The sequence below is a fragment of the Haliaeetus leucocephalus genome, unplaced genomic scaffold, assembly GCF_000737465.1.
Source record: "Haliaeetus leucocephalus isolate CR32 unplaced genomic scaffold, Haliaeetus_leucocephalus-4.0 Scaffold439, whole genome shotgun sequence".
Lineage (NCBI taxonomy): Eukaryota > Metazoa > Chordata > Aves > Accipitriformes > Accipitridae > Haliaeetus > Haliaeetus leucocephalus.
The window spans coordinates 3,336,688-3,353,723 of record NW_010972875.1 but is presented as its reverse complement, the minus strand read 5'-3'; the positions used below and the strand labels follow the sequence as shown (position 1 = coordinate 3,353,723).

General features: G+C 36.2%; 1 protein-coding gene across 3 annotated transcripts in view; it reads left to right on the top strand.

Moving 5' to 3' along the window:
- The window catches only part of PDS5A (PDS5 cohesin associated factor A), an 84,457-nt gene that overhangs the window by 22,409 nt on the left and 45,012 nt on the right, over window positions 1–17,036 (top strand). For all 3 annotated transcript variants that reach the window (XM_010574454.1, XM_010574451.1, XM_010574450.1), the window contains exons 2-6: window positions 9,907–10,110; window positions 10,566–10,652; window positions 11,415–11,512; window positions 12,013–12,139; window positions 16,519–16,599. In XM_010574454.1, coding sequence (XP_010572756.1) covers window positions 9,907–10,110; window positions 10,566–10,652; window positions 11,415–11,512; window positions 12,013–12,139; window positions 16,519–16,599 — 597 coding nt within the window. The remainder of the gene's footprint in view (window positions 1–9,906; window positions 10,111–10,565; window positions 10,653–11,414; window positions 11,513–12,012; window positions 12,140–16,518; window positions 16,600–17,036) is intronic.

Here is a 17,036-nt window from a genome sequence, read left to right as displayed (position 1 = left end):
TCACTGGAGCCAAAACCATAGCTACTGGGAGAGAGGTTTGAACTGTGTACTGCTGTAACTCCTGGTTGGCAAAGAGGTCTGAATTTCTGTCTGTGCTTCATCTTCCTTCAGTATTTTTTACTCTTGTCAGTGTGTTCAGAATTGTAAGAAAGATAGTACTCCAGCCAGCCAGTTACAAGGGAAGTTCTGTTAAATTCCAGGCCATTAAAGCTTATTATAATCTACTTTCTCCTTAATGACAAATTTTAACATCTTCAGAACAAACAAAATTACAGCCTGTTTTGATGGAGTGGGGGGTTTGTTGTCGTTGTTGTTGTTTGGGGGGGGGGGGAGGTTGTTGTTGTTTTAATTTGAACAGCTTAAAATAGTCCCCATTTCAAATGAGAGGAGAGTTGAGAAAGATCTCATATTGTAATAGCAGTGGATATAAATGAACTTGCAGGATATTCTTAGATGAAGCATAATGGTATCTGCTTAAAGACAAAAAAAATCGGCTTGGCTTTAAAGTCTCATTTAGCTTGGAGGAAAAAGCACCTCACTATTACATATAGTAGTGAAGGAACTAAGGTTATATAAAAATGGTTTTGAATCTTCCAAATCTTACTACAATAAAAATTTAAAGTCCATTACACTAAAATACTCAGTTCTGAGCAAGATGATGTATTTTGTCAAAGTTGTAGTGATAAGGAAGGGCATGTAGTATTTTCTTTGCACATCACGAATCTGATTTTTCCCATGAGCTTGTTCATGGCCAAAGAGTATAAGATTTATCACATGCAGTGATAACAGTATTAGGATTATCTTCTGCTGGGCGGGAAGGACACTTTTTTACTTCCTTTTGTGCTGTTGTAATCTTGGGAAGCATACTTTTCTTGCAACCTTTCCTTGCAGCAGTCTGTACAAGTTACTGTGATCAAGATGTCAGTGTTACGTGACTGATTTTGCAGGGCAAAATATTCCTCCAATATTTAAATAGTATGTTCTAATTTGTGCTGTGAAAGACATTTTGGATTAAAGCATCTGATTTTTCTCATTCTATTTGCCTTTCCCCCCCCCCATGTGTTGCATTTATGTTACTTGAGGAATCTTCTAGATTTAGAGCAGAACTGGAATTCTGCTGTGTGTTAATTATGGAGATACAACATGTGCATAATGGTACAACCTTTCTCCCAAATTGATAACAGTATGTGTCCTGTTTTGATTATGATGCTGTATGTGTGTGATATTTATGTCCATTGTGTAGTTACTTAAAAACATGTGCATCAAGAAAGTTACTTCAAATAATTCATGAACTGCTCGGTATACTGTTTTTATTACAAGTAGTAGTCAGTCTTTCTGCTTTTTCATGTCAGATTAATTTAACATCTAGGTTCCTGGAAATAGTCTCAGAGTTGCTCAGTTAAGTAAAATAATACAGAATATGCTGTTTTAACAATGTGAAGATAGTGGTAAATTACAAGTCTATGACTTCTTTGCGCATGATCTGCCATTTGGCCAGACCGCCAAAGAAAAGCCCAGTGTAGGTTAGTCCCCAGGGGAAGGATAGCCAGTTAAACTGTTTGCCCTAGTCAGAGGGGTATTACTGTCCAGGCTACTGTTGCTTTTCCTGCATAAGCTTTACATCTCCTATGATACATCTGCAGTCACATCTAGAAACCCTGGACATTGGCTTCAGTTGGTGAGCAGGGTATAAAGAGGAAGCAAATAGTCTTTGCCCCAAAAAGCGTACAATATGCTTTGTATAATCTTTTGTTCAACTCTTTGGGGTTTTTTTTCTGAGTTATTCAGAGCCAGTAAAGTGTCTTGTCAGAGAGACTAACAGTAGAATTTGTAGTGGAAATTGGGCAATAAAATTTATTTTCCAGGGGTTGCTAACAGTACCAGGAAGGGAGTGCTACTTTTTGTTTTACTAATGACAACAGCAAAACTTAACAAAAATGCATCAGCTCCTTTCCAGTTCATTGTTTCTATTATTCACATATGCCCCTTGCTTAATTTGTGCATCTACTTCTGTCTAGCTGCAACTCTGATAAATGTGGGCCCTGAAAAGGAGTTGTTTGCTGTGAAGCAAAACCCTGTGGGAGGACGGTGCTCCAGAGTATATTCTTCTGTGTTCAGAAAGCAGCCCCAGTTCTCAGGCTGAAGATGCTGCTGGCCCATTTCTACTCACTTCTACTTGTGGTCTTTTTCTAGTGCATAAATGGCACTCCTGTTTTTAAGGCATATTAAAAGAGAGACCTTTGGCTGTTGTTTTGGTAGATCAAGCAAACCACAGTCTTGTAAATGTCTCCTTATAAGAAAAGGCTTTTGAGACTCCTTTGGTAGTCACTTTCTGTACCTTTCCCATTTTTAATTCTTTTTTTTTAATCAGTGAGGGTAATCAGACCTAAGTGATGTGTTTCAAATCAGCATTTAGTATTTTTAGCATTTCATGAGTTGTATTGCTGTTTTTTCCTTTCCTTGACTGGAAATAATACTTGTCATATCCTGCAATTGCATTTTCATTGTTTTCATACACATAGCCTGTTGTTGGTTCATAATCTCTTTACAATTGCTTAATAAATGTCCATCTTTCTCCTCTCCTGTTGTTTACAGCTGATAAGCTCTTAATAGCGTAAGTGCTTGGTTTTAAGGACTAAGCGTATGACCATTTAGCAGCGATTAATTCTTGGTATTTCTATTCTTCCCATATAATATCCTGTCCTCTACTGCCAGTCCCTAACCGTTGACATTACACTCCATTTGTACTTCTTGTACCACAGCTGTGTATGGAAGTAGCAAATAGGGTCAATTATAACACCATTCTCCACCAATAAATTAATTCACATCCAAAGTTCCTTTCAGTTTAACACCTTAGGAAGGGGCTGAGGAGGCAATGTTGGGCTAAGCTTCATCTCTTCCAGCGTCTTCAGTTTTCGTGTGGCTCAGTGTGATGCTGTTCTTGACGCTCAGACAAATTGCCTGTCATGTTCTTCCTTGTCTAGAGAGTTGATTATCTTATCAGAGGAAGTTTATCAAGTTAGCAAAGTCATTCTGTTTTTATGCGTTACCCTGTTTTTCTTAACCTCTGTCTTTATTTAGCCTTTCCAAACTAGGTTTGTATTATAAAATTCTGTTGATGTCAGCCTGCTGGATGTGTTGGCAGGATCTCCTTTCTTGATTATTAAGTTAATATTTGCTAATTTCTAGCCAGTTGGTATCCTCCTTGTTTGGCTGTTTGTTTGGGGGTTTGGGGTTTTTTTTGTGGTGGTTTTGTTTGTTTGTTTGTTTGTAAAGAAAAGCAAACAAGACCTGTGTTGCAAAGTTTATTATTTCATTTGTTAGGTATTTAAAGATTCTGAAATAACAATCATCTGTTCATCCTGATTTTAATATTTTGAGATCTTTTATTTTTATTTCTGTCTGCACAGTAATTTCCATTTTTCCATGTTTGTTTGGTGGTTCTGGCTGATAGATAGGACTATATCTGAGGGAGACCAAAACTTTGCATCCTAAATCTGCACCATGTAGAAGTATTTTTTTCCGGATACATGTCTGTGGATTTTGCTATGTTGTATGATTAGGTCTCAGTCAAAGAACATTATTTATTAATAGCTAATGGCAAGGGTCACCCATAATACTGCTTAAACCGTGTGAGGGAAAAAAAGTGAAAACGCTCTGATGGCAAAGTTGAAAATTGCAGCATTTGGATGTACTTTGATTTCAGCCTTCCCTTGGCATCTCTCCCTGAGCTGTCCAAGCTCTTGAAGAGTCACATCAATTTGGGGAATATAATAATAAATGGTGTCAAATTCTCTCAATTGCTAAATTTCTTCTTTCAATGATTGCAAGGTGAATTTTTAAATACTGAGTATCTCTCCCTGGTCTTTTTTCAAGCCGAGGGTGGTTAAATGTTACTTCTTTGAAATACTATGAATAAGCTATTGTAAGAACAGTAGAACAAATGCAGCCTGCACACATCTTCCCCATGCTGTGACTAGCTTGGAGGTTTGTGTTTGTCCTGCCAACTGCAGCAAGGCTTTCCTAGGTCTGCTTGCTTCTTCCTCTCTGCAAGCACTGTTTTGAGTCTTTATCTACGCCTTTTTACCCTGTCCTCTCTTTGTGTTTATATAGCTCTCCTCCCTGTAATACTGGAATCATCAGTATGTTTCAGAAGTAGTTGAGTTTCCTGATCCAACAAGCAATGCACCTAAATCTACGTGGTCAATAAACACAAACCAGGATCTGAACAGCAAAAGTTAGTATTCCCGTCTGAGGCATAGGTCTTGCACAAGAGCCACATGCAGCTGAGTCACGTAAGGGCAAGCTACCATGCTGATTTACTGTCTTTGAAAACAGGCTGCATGTAGACTGCATATGAGGTGTGGGCAGACTGTGAACAACGCTTTGGCAACCTCTGTTGTGTTTCGATGCAATTGAAAGGCTGACAGTCTCAGAAGAAGCTGCAGGCAGAGTTCATCTCACCTCATTTCAGGCATCTAGTCACACTGAGCTGCTTTCATGGTCAGCACGGAGAATTCCGGGGCAAAACTGAGTTGATGTCTGTAGATGTCATCATAGACATCTGTGCATTTCTCTCCAGTCAGTGAAAGGGTAGCCCAGAGTGACTGACTTGCACAGTGCGTGTTTTTATGCTGTCGGATGACCACCTCCATGAAAGCTTTAAATTCTTTAATTTTCAGTATGTTCATAATGTGCTAAGAGTAACTTCGCAGTCTTAATTTAACTGTTGTTCTTGCTAGTTTGATTGAAGGCGTTTGCATTTCTGTACCATCTCCAGAGTTATAATCAGAGCATTTCACTTACGGGTTTGCAGAGCCTGGGAGAATAAAATCTTGGTTTGATAACTAAAATTTCAAGGTATTATGGTAAAAATGACAATAATGAAAATTTCTAGAATAGTTTTAACACTTATGTTTGCAAGGTAACTAAAGTACCAGTATATGATAACTTAATGGAGAAGCATTAAAGCAAAAGCAATGCAGAATGAATTTAATACTAGATGTGAATAGCTATATTTTGTTTACATTTGCTAGAAATTAGTGTTTAAATTGAGTGCTTAATTGTTTGGTAAAAAATGGATCATGTTACATTACTATGTTTAAGTAATGCTGTTCTGTCTCCTGCTTTTTGCACAGAGGACAGTAACAATTTTCTGTGGTGGAAGCTACTAAGTCTGTAGGGTTTTATATAAATGAATATTAGTGCTCTAGCTAGGATTGTTTCAACTGTGCAGCAAGACTTAAGTTAGACAATAGTATTGTAATTTGAAAAAGTAGTGAGTTCCTGTTATGGTTTAATCACTTTTTCTGGAATAAAAACTTGCTTAGTGTGATAATAATTAATACCTAACTCTGAAATAACTGCATTCTTCTAGAGAAATATTTATGTGATGGTTGAATCAAAACTTTGGGAAATTGAAACTCCTTTTAGACTTAAAATTAAAACCTTAATACAAAAAGGAATTGGAGTGGGGTTTTGTTTGGTTTGGGCTTTATTTGCAATTAGAACAAGGGTAGTTAGGTTGGATCAGATGACATCTTGAATGTAATTTGCTTTAATAGAGTACCTATAATATGAATAACTTCAGTAAGATTTTTTTTTTTTTAAACATGCAGATTCTTGGAAAAAGTAATTGTACTAAAATCTGTCTGGCAGTAACAATTCATGTCTCCTCTCTCCAGTTGTATGTTTTTCTTCACTCTGGTTCAATGAAATACTAACCACAGCCTTCAATTTTTGGGGGCTTACTTGCTTTGTCATATTCCCTCATTGTTGCATTTATGTATATCACTAGTTACACGAGTGGTTTTCAGTTTGGGTTTAAAAATAATTTAAAACATTGTTATTTGGACTTTTAGTCTTTTTGTATATGTAGAGTTTATTTCAGGTTTTTGGTTTTGTTAGCAGATTCTTTTAATAGATCAATTTCTAGCTGTCACAATTAATACCGGTATTGCAGTAGTACGGCCAAAAAATTTTAACTATGAAAATCTTTTTGAACCAATTATGAGCAGTTCTTCATAAGATGTTATAACTTCTTCATAAGATGTTACCAGGATTTATTAGGCATCATGCAACTTGCATACTACTTTTTTTTTCTTTAAATTCATCTGAGAAAGCCCATAATTTGTAACAGGAAATGTAATGGAGTTATAGGACATATACAAAGAGTGGGAACTATGACAGCAATACAGTCTAAGAGATTTTTGGGAAGGGCTGGATAAGTGTGCTTAACTTTACATGTTAATATTTCTATTGATTCTGTGTATCCCAAGTAATACCAATCCCAGGTGATTAGAAGTAACTTTTCTTTGTCACACCTTAACATGGAAAATAACTTGCAGTATGTTGTCATTTCATTTCTTTGTATTATGGACATATTTGTGAACTACAGTCCTAGATCAAGACTTTGCATTAGATGCTGTATAAACATGGGGGCAGGAAGGTAAGGTAGTAACTGTCATAGAGGAAACAAGAAAATGGATGGCTGCAGAGAGAAAGACAGGAGTACCCCAGGAAATCATGGAACTGTTGTTGATCAGTGTGTTGTACTCGAGGTTATGTGGTTCTGTTATGAATAAGTGATTTCATAAAACATATAATATCTTCTACTTCTAAAGACTTAAGCTGCTCTCCCGATTGCTGCTTGGTAGCTATTTTTTCAGTTGTACTAGGAGGAAAGAGTACCAGTCCTGTAACAGGTGAAATTTTGAGCGAGTTCTTGGCTTTCTAGGAAGTGTGAAGAGCCAAGCATATATTGTATTTGATGTCTGGACTTTTTTTTTTTAATCTTTTCTTCTATTTTAATAATTAATCTCATATGTAGATTAGCAGGCATTTGGAAGTCATTCTGTTGTGTAATACCTTAATCGGTGCCAGTAGTTGCTTGGCTATAGAGGCTACTCCCAAGGCTGTAGGATTTTAGATAGTTAATTGCATATATTTAAGAAATGTATAGAATTATTTTGTTGAAGTATGCTGACAGTCCCCAACAAATTTATGGATGGTACTTAAATGCAAGTCTTTATTAATTCCATTTTTCCCAAATCTTATATGTGTCCTGCCACTAGGAAGAATTTACATCGTGCTTTGAACTGTGGTATAGCCCTGTGTAGTTTGTTTATATATTACTTCCATTATTTGCGTTATACTATATATTTTGTGTACCCCATATGTACTATTTGTATTGCTTTGGTATCTGGGATCCTAGATAAAGACCAAGATAGTATTCTGTTCATTTTTTGTGTGTGCAATAAACAGAACATCATGCACCAAAGACTTTATTATAAAACAAAAGACAACACACAAATACAAGCAGATAGGGGACTATAAAGAAACAATGGAGGAAACACAGATCAGTACGTTAAATAGCAGCTGCAGCTTGCCAATGGCCCAATTACTGCCCAAGTGTTGATTTATAATAGAAAAGAAGTATCAAGGAGTGCTTTGCAGGGAAATGGAATGAAGTTTTATGGATATTTTCTGGCAGTTCCTGCTGAATACAAGAGCAACATAGGAAAATCCATAATGCTGGTGTGTTTTCAAACAGGCAAGGCAGTGCCAAAAACTAGTTTCATTACTTTAATCCCACAATATCCTAACATTTTGTTACTGAATGGGAAAGTTGTGTGAGTTTTCACAGCACTGTGCTGCCTTAGCTTGTCTTTTTTTGACATATCAGAGAAGGGATATATGCAAGATTTATGCACCTTGTCATATGAATATGAGAACCCGAAGAGAGATCTGAATCTGGGAGGGTATTCTGGTTATGAAGCTTATGACACTCGTAGGGAGAAAGGAGATTGGGCTTATGGGAAAGATCAGAAGATTGCTTATAAAGGTTATCTATAAAATTAGTAAAACGACTGAAAGGAACTTCAGTGGGATGAGTTGATATGGTACAGATACAGTTTATCATCAGTCTTCAGGGGAGGATCCACAGATCTTTTTTTGTCCTTTCTACCCTGTTCTTAAAGCCTTCAGTAATGGTTATCTGAATCCCATGCTGCAAGTCAAGGCCATTATTATTCCTTGTCCTGCCACCAGCAGAGAGTGTGTGGTGTGGTTTTTTGGTTTTACATCATGTTGGTTTTTGGTTTGATGGTGGTGGGTTCTGGTTTGTGGTTTTGGGGTTTTTTTGGTTTGGTTTTTTTTTTTTTTTTTTAAACCTTCCTTACTGAAAGAATCTGGTAGGCTTTGGAGACTATGTTATCTGGTTTTTTTAATTGTGGTATCTGGGAAGGACAGGTGATGTGTGACACTGTAACAGACAGACTTGTGCTGCCAATAGAAGGATGGTTTTGTCCTTTCAGCCAGTGCTTCAAAATACACCCTGAGAGTATTTTTAGGGAAACAGGCCAATGCAGGTAGAATTTTGATTTTTATGGGTTGTGGCTGTAAAGTTCTCTTTTATTCTGTTTGTTTTTCTCTCTGTTCCTCTCTTGATTTTTGGTTTTGCTATAAGTTGCTTCATGAAGGAATATACTTATACATTTATAGAAATTCAAGAGGAGTTTAAAGTAATGTACTGCAGGAAACATTGGTGTCAAACATTTAATTTATAAGATCTACTGACTTTAAAACTGGGTTACAAAACTCAGGGAGCAGGTAAAGCTGAAAGGCAATGTTTTCATGTTGGAAGCAGGGGCATGCTTAATAACTGAGGAGCACCCTTAGCATCATTTGAATGACATGATGACAAAAGAATTGTGGTGAAAGTAAGAGATGTGTTTAGCTGCATGAGCTCAATCTCCTCTTATGTTTTACTGTGAATATTCTAAAGGCGAATTTGACCTGTCAAGATTTGTCATTCTGTTTTCTCTCTTATATCTCTTTAACGTGTATACTGTGTGTGTAATGGGTATACTAAATCCTCCTAGTATGCAATATTGCTGTCCTTCACAATTCTAACTCTAAGGATGCTTAAGTGACAGGGAGGAATAGGACACAAAGACCAATTTGACTAAGGTCATACTAGGAATCTGTGGCACGCCTCCCGGTTCCGTGCTGACATCCTAGAAGTCATCCTCATCCTTTAACAAACCATAGTCCAAAAGTTAAACCAACAACTTTTTATTTCTTCAAATTAAATTTTCACTTTCAGTTTTTCCAAATCACTAGGTTGAGATATTTCAATTAACTGGGGTTGTATAATACTTAAACAATTTTGGTGGCATTTCATAGGAGTTAGTAGTTCTTAGCTGCACTAGAAGAAACAAGAAAACTATGTAGTTGGGTTTTTTTTTCATTATATAGATAAGGCTATAGATGGAGGTTTGAGTATGCAGGAAGAATAGATGAGCAGCGTTAGACATATTTTACATGAGGGATTAAATTGTTATTTGGCATCTAGTTTGTTTAAACCAGATAAAAGGATTGTGCATATGTAAAGTAGTTCTTGAGCTCTGTGCCTTGATACAGGCAGAACATAAGATTCGCCTCTTAGGCTCCTCTCAAGTCTTGCCATAGCTCTTAAAGCAGCGCCATTATTATACCGTGGCCTATACGTTAGGCCAGATGGCTTGCAGCCCTTTGTACTGTCTATACTGAGGCAAGTCCTCACTTTGAAGTGGTCTGGGACTGCTTTGATGAAGGGATGCTGCCATCTCCAACCTCACTGGTGTGCAGCAGTTTCTGTGCTGCACCTCAGGTTAAGATTGGCAAAATAAGCAGACCTGCAAAGCATTTTTCAGTGTCTTAATTTAAAATACCAAGTTCAATAAGCCTTTAAGTATCAGATTAACACCTCTTTTTCTGATGTTTGTCCTAACAAAAAAATTGTAGCACTGTGATTATGCAGTGGAACATGTATTGATAGCACTGCATCCTTTTAGAAAGTACTGTTTAGTAATTAGGAATAAAAGCAGAAAGCACTCGAATGGGGTTTTTTCCTGTGTTTTTCAGATGGTGGTAAAAACTTTCATGGATATGGACCAGGACTCGGAGGATGAGAAGCAGCAGTATCTCCCATTAGCCTTGCACCTTGCATCTGAATTCTTCCTCAGGAATCCCAATAAAGATGTGCGCCTCCTTGTAGCATGTTGCTTGGCTGATATCTTTCGTATCTATGCTCCTGAAGCTCCATATACTTCCCATGACAAACTTAAGGTAAAAATGCTTTATAAAATAAAGGCTTTTTTCCTACCTCATTCTCTTACTGATGTGGGGGGATGGGACACACACCACTACCAGCACGCACGTGTGTGTGCACACACACACACCCCCCACCCCCCCCAAGAAAAAAAACACTCCAAAAGCAAACAAAAAAAATACCCAACTGAAAAAAAATTTTTTTACTCACATTTATACTGATGTTCAGTTTTATTAAAGAGATGTTGCTTTCGTTCTGTGAGTCAGTGTAGTACTTCAAGGGCCAGAGATGTGTAAAGGAACACCAGATAACCAGTATCTGTGCTAGTAATAGCTTCCTGTCAGTGCTAAAAAAGACAATTTGATGTTCTTATATCATGAGTTTGTAAATGTGGGTAGATGTCACTACTAAAGGCTTGTGTTTTTATTCTCTGCTGAATCAAGCTTGTAAACATTCTATCATTTTTTGACAGGACATATTCTTGTTTATTACAAGACAATTAAAAGGCTTGGAGGACACGAAGAGCCCTCAATTTAACAGATACTTTTACTTGTTAGAGGTAACACAATAATTGTAACTTTCAGTAGATGGTATTTGCTCTGTAAGCCTAAGAAATGTAATCAGTCTTTCTCCAGATGTGCCAGCATGCCTGGGAAATAATGAATTGCTTATTTTAGTAGTTATAATTCTGTTTGCATTTAATAAGTTCATGCAGCCTATAGCTGAGGACGTGTTAAAATGATTGGTATTTATTAACATTTAGCCTTTATCTTACAATTCTATACGCTGTTTTTCATATCATGCACCCTTAAGGTTATAATATTACCTCATTAAGAGAGAATTTCAAATGCCGATTAAAATGCAAATCTGTTTATATTGATGAGGGACAGAATATAAGATTTTGGTTTAAAAACATTAAAAGAAAACTACTCTTGACAAGAAGTGTGGGCGTTTTATCTGTGCATTTAGAAATAGTATCTTATTTGTAAACCTTTTATTGATGTTTAATACTGCATTGTTTCATAGCATGAAGAAAAAAGTATAGAAACATGGACTTACTATATTAACAATTTCTGTCCATCTGCTTTTATACATAAATCAGATTATTCTATATTTAGGTGTTTTCTGCATATATATTGCAAAGCCCCTTTGTGTTAAGAGCTCTTTATATGCAAAGCAAATATCCAGTCTCTTTCCCCAAAGGGTTTACAATCTATTATATAATATTTTTCCTTAAATAGAAAAGATGTAACTAACACTATTATATTTATGTGACTTAATGTGAAGTTGTAATATCCTGAATATCCTATTTTTGTTTTAGAATTTAGCTTGGGTTAAATCTTACAACATCTGCTTTGAGTTGGAAGATTGCAATGAAATTTTTATTCAGCTTTTTAGGACTCTTTTTTCAGTTATCAAGTAAGTTGAATTGCTTCAATTGTATTAAACTGTCAAAATATCACAGTTTCAGGGGTAGACTGAATCCTTGCATGGTCTACAAATAAATATGTCTGAATAGAACAAGTCTTTATTTCTCCAAATGAGGAGATGCAGGGAAAGCAAATGAGTGTGAATTACTGACAATATGGAGGGGTGTGTCTAAAAGTAGACATGTTTTAAAATTTCTTGTCCATGTTGCAACAGTATGCTTCATTCTGACTCATTTATCTACATTTGTATTTCCATGGTTGTTATTTTCTTTTTGTTTTGTTTCTGTTCTTAAGGCAAAGCTGGAGTGTTCTAGGTTTTTGAAGCTTTCTATAAGAGAGGAAAGGCACATAAAATAATTTTGAGTTTTGAGATATGGAGGGTGTAAGGGAGAGCAAGCTGGACAGCATTAGACAATGATTCTTAACAGTACTGTTAATATTTGTCAGAGTCTGAAAATTTAGTATTGATAATATTCTTTATCATCTTAGTAATAGCCACAACCAGAAGGTACAAATGCATATGCTGGATTTGATGAGTTCTATCATCATGGAAGGTGACGGAGTAACTCAGGAGCTGCTGGACTCGATTTTGATTAACCTCATTCCTGCACACAAGGTCTGCAAAGTAAAATATTATAGTAGTATACCATTGTAACAATAATTTTTATTGCTTTTTGCTTGGTGTTTATCTCTCCACACACTTTAGCCATTGTGACTTTTTCCCCCAGCCTTGTAACAGTGGATTGAAAATTTCCTCTGGGAATTATTTGGTGCTGTTCATTAGCTGTGTCTATATTATTCAGTATCAAGAGATTCTGCCTACTTGCCACCTCAGGAGCTCTGTACTGAAACAGAAATAAAATATTTTCCAGCAAGTGTAGTATGTAATAGAAAAACATTAGATCTTAAGGGTTGTGGGTTGTTGGTTGGTTTTGATTTGGGGGTTTGTTGAGGGTTTTTTAATTGAAAAGATGTGAAGTTTGTTGGGTTTTGTTTTCTGGGTTTTTTTTTATTTTAAAAGAAAAAAAAAAAAGACGTCTATGGTGACTTGATGCTTTGCCTGAGCTTGCCAGTCAGACTCTGCTCCACCTCCCTAGTTGTCCCCCCTCCAGTGGCTTTCCCCCTTAAACTTTTCTTTTAATAAAACCTAATTATTACTTGAAGTGTAGTAATTTTTTTTTTTTTTTTTTAGTTATTTGGTTGCTTTTAGTGCTCCATATTCTTTTACAAGTTCTATAATCGTTCTGCCCTTTGCAGAGTTCAGCATCCCTTTAACTCATAACTGACACACACACAAACACACACCCCCACCTTCCTAGAGGAGTCTTACATGACCCCCTCCTAGCAGATTGCTGCTGTCATGCAGGTGTTGTCTTAGGCCATCTACACAGCTACTTTGACAGGTTTTTCAGAGGCTCCCCCTTTACAGCTGGCTTTGTGAACTGTCACTGATGCTGTCCTTCTGGTTTCATTGTGTGACTTATTATCTGGTCACTGGGTCTGCAGCTGAGCTTTTGAACTACCTTTACTGTAATGGCTAAATAAAGTTGAAAGGAGAATAAACACAACTCTCTTAGTTGTGACATCAGGGAAAGTGAGATGCAGGCTGGTGTTGCCTTGCATTGACCAAGAAAATTCCCTTGCTAGAACACTTGTGCTTCTTACTGAGAATTCTATGGAGAACAGTAAATTTCAATTATGAGCTACAGTAAATGAACTGTGTACTCTGATTACCAAGTATGTGTTTCTGTTTGTTCATTTATTAATTTAATGACAAAATTAAGGCAGCTCCATCCATGACTACATAATTAAAGTTAAATTAGCACATAAAAGCAGGAATTATTCCTTTGGTTACCTAAAGAGGGAGAATTCATGGAAACGTATAGCACAGGAGTGACTAAGCCGTGGCCATTGTCATCTGTTTGTGAAATCTCAGCAGTGGATGTATAAAAGTATCGATTGTCTGAGGTCAGTTTGCATTCCTTTTGTTGTGACCATGAGATGGGAATATCATTCTATCAACTCATATTTTTATTGACAGCAGTGAGATGATTTCTTATTAAAACTGCTAACAGGAAGGGAGGCCTCTTATTCATAACAATAGAAAAAGAGTCCTTTTGAAAATACAGTGTTCTTTGTAAGTTGTTTCTAATCAATTACAAGCAGTAGAGATCAGGAGTGGAAATAGAAGAGTGGAGATGTGTATGTCAGGTGCTGGGTGATGCTATTAACAATGGTGGGCATTGCTCCAAGGATGCAAAGACCTGGTAAACCTTCTACAACTTAACAGTGTGTTGTGACTAGTTGGTGTAGGCAAAGTAAAAGTGAATATGATCCTTTAGCATTAACATTGTTAGCTTAATCATACAGTTTTGCCTAGTGAAGGAAATTCTCAAGCAAGGCTCTGATAAAGAGGGAGGTAAACTTGGTGCAAATATTGGATTGTACTGCATATTTAATATCTCTTAGAGGACTGGTGCCCAGTCCTTACTGGCTCTTGGCCATCATGACTGAGCAAGTAATGCTGTAGTCAGTGCTCAATATCATACTTTGGTCAATATTTTGGTCTTTTTTAACTTGTTTGTTTCCTGTAACAACAGAACTTAAACTACTGCTTTACCATGGTAGTTTAAAAAACAAACAAACAAACAAAAAAACCCCCACAACCCCCAAAACCACAAAACCAACCCAAAACAGAAAGTTCTTTTTTCTGGTCTGTGTAGCAGAGTTTGACTGCGGTAATTGCATTCTCCTTTTGTGAACAGATCTCCTAGGAAATTCTGTGATTATATTAATTGTTTGTCCTTAGGTATGTAAATCTTGAAAAAAGATTTACATACCTTGAAAAGCTTGAACCCACAGTTTATTTTCTTGGAGAGAACATATAATAACAATTCTTCTATGTCTGTGCAAAGCAATTGAATACTAGTCATTCTCTGCTATGACATAATAGAAGTATCAGTGTGGCTAGACTGCTACACTTAATGAAAGTTCGTCTTTATAAAAGAGCTGAAATACATGTTTTGAATAATGTATTCTATTCCTTTTTGGTTGTTTTTTGTTGTTGTTGCGGTGGTGGTTTGTGTTTTGTTTTGTTTTAAATCTCTTACATTGTGTAAGACAATACTGCAATAAAAAGAGAGAAATATACCAGTACCTAGACATGAAGTAGAGTCTACCTCAGCATCTAAATTTTATTCATTTGTACCTCCATTATCAGTAAAGTGGCTTTGCTGTACATTGTTCTCTCTGTGTGTGCTAATGTGGCTTTCCTCTAGTAAATCCAGGTTTTCAATAGCAGTACGGTATGTCACATTTTGCCCAGGCCACCTATGGCGTCAAGCTGTAGTTCTTTTTATTAACTTTAAAACCAGTGCTATTTAGTGAGTATTTTTATTCACGCTCTTATTATCAAGGTTATTCCTTAAAACCATGTATTTCATGTATTTAAAATCCATGTTTTCTTCTGCATCTACAGCATGGCCAATCCAGACCTTCAAGGGTTTTCTTTCTCCTAACAGATTGATTATTTGTTTATTTATTTGTTAAGTATTAATAGTTGCTTGTTTTATCAATATATATTTCTTTTCTAGGCTGTTTTGATGTTTGGTTCTTTGAGAGGGTTTTTTGCGGTCTTTTTGTGTTTGGGTGGTTGTTGGTTTGTTTTTTTGTGGGGGTTTGTTTGTTTGGTTTGTTTTGTTTTTAGCTTTGGTGAGCCCGTCTAGGGGGGAAAAAAACCAACATAACTTCATTGCAAGAGATCTTTGAAGCTGTATTGAAGATCCAAATAAAATAATTTTTCTGTCTGAGGTTGGCAGCCCTTTAGTTTAATACAGACATACCTGCCAATGAGATTTTAATCATGGTCTGGTTTGGAGAGAAACTGTTTTGTTTTGAATTTGAGAAGAGTTTATACATACCTGTCTGTCTTCTGTAATGAGACATCAGTTTAGTGCTGTGGTGACTGAGGAGATATTTGTTTGAGCCTTTGGCCATTTGTTTCTCTTTACTATCAGTTGATGAACTGTCTTTCAGTTTGTCATCTCATTAGCTAAAAGAACATGAAGGAGTCATTCTCACTGTAGACTTGCCAAACACTGTCTTTGCAAGAATCAGTCATCCTTAGGCTCTACCTGTATTTTGTCTGTAGTCATTTGTAATTTTCAGGGCAATCAGCTAATCCACCTTCCTTTTTTTTCTTTTTCTTTTTCTTTTTTTTCTTTTTTTCTTTTCCCCTCCAAGCTGCATTAATCCCTAGATGAGATGAGATACTGCATATTGGATTTTGTGCAGATTTGGACAGTCACATTTTTCAGATGTGCAGTTACATTCCTTATCTTGCTCAAGTGTAATAAAAACAACGTTCAGATTTGTTATGTTGCAATCAAATGTTTACTTGGAAAATTCGCAGCTAACTCTGCCCAAGCGTAGGTGCTTTCTGTGGACTATCTCAGAGTATACAGTACAGTCCATGGAGAAGTCAGTGCACAGTTTCACTCTCTAGACAAGGCTGAGCTTTGCTACAGGGTGTACCTTTAATGAGTATATGAGAGGGAAACAAAAGCACATTTAAATAAGTTAGACTACTTCATTTTTGAGTGGCAAAATTTGGTGCGCGTTAATTATCAAAGTATGGAGGTGTGGTAATGTTTCTTCAAAATTTTTAATGTGATTGCATGTGAAAACTTTTTATACATATGAATGCAATGCTAAAAGTAACAACTGGAGTGATAAAGTCTTAGAAGAATAAGCAGGAAGTGATGAGTTTGGGTTAGATTCCTTTTAAGTGTGTGAAAAACTAGTTTTAAGGTGTTTCTAAGTCTGTAGTTGTGGAATTAACATAACTGAACTTAGATAGCTTTGAAAACCACAAATAGATTGGTGGTAAAACATACCTTTCTAAAGTTATGGTCTTTCAAGATTAGGAGAGAAAGTAAAGTCATCTGAAATAGTTCATATCTGTAAAATTTTATTATTATTTTTTCTTTATTTCAGAACCTTAATAAACAAGCATTTGATCTTGCAAAAGTCCTGTTGAAAAGGACCGTCCAGACCATTGAACCATGTATTGCCAATGTATGTAAATGAATTAATCCATATTACCTACAAGTAACGAGGGTTCTTGTTACTGTCTTGATTTATTGGAGATTTGTTTGTTTGTTTAAAAGTATTGTTTATAAAAGTCACATTTTGTAATGCAGCTACAAGAATACCATTTTCTGAATAAGCTATTATTAGCTTGGCTGTTAAAGAAGTATGTGAGGTGTTTCAAGTAAGTGAAGAGGAAATTAATTTTTACCCATGTCAGTCTAAGCCTAAATCTAGGCTGTGAAAATAGGTGACCACCAAAAAATCCTGTTGCAACAAAAGGAATTGTTAGTACTTCATATGTCCAGCAACCAGACAGCCTCATTTCATACCAAGCTTTAGGATGAAGCATTTCAAACTACTAGCACTTAACTAATTTTTTTTTTTCCTTCTTTAACTTGTTTTGGTCATAAAGACTAAAAGAA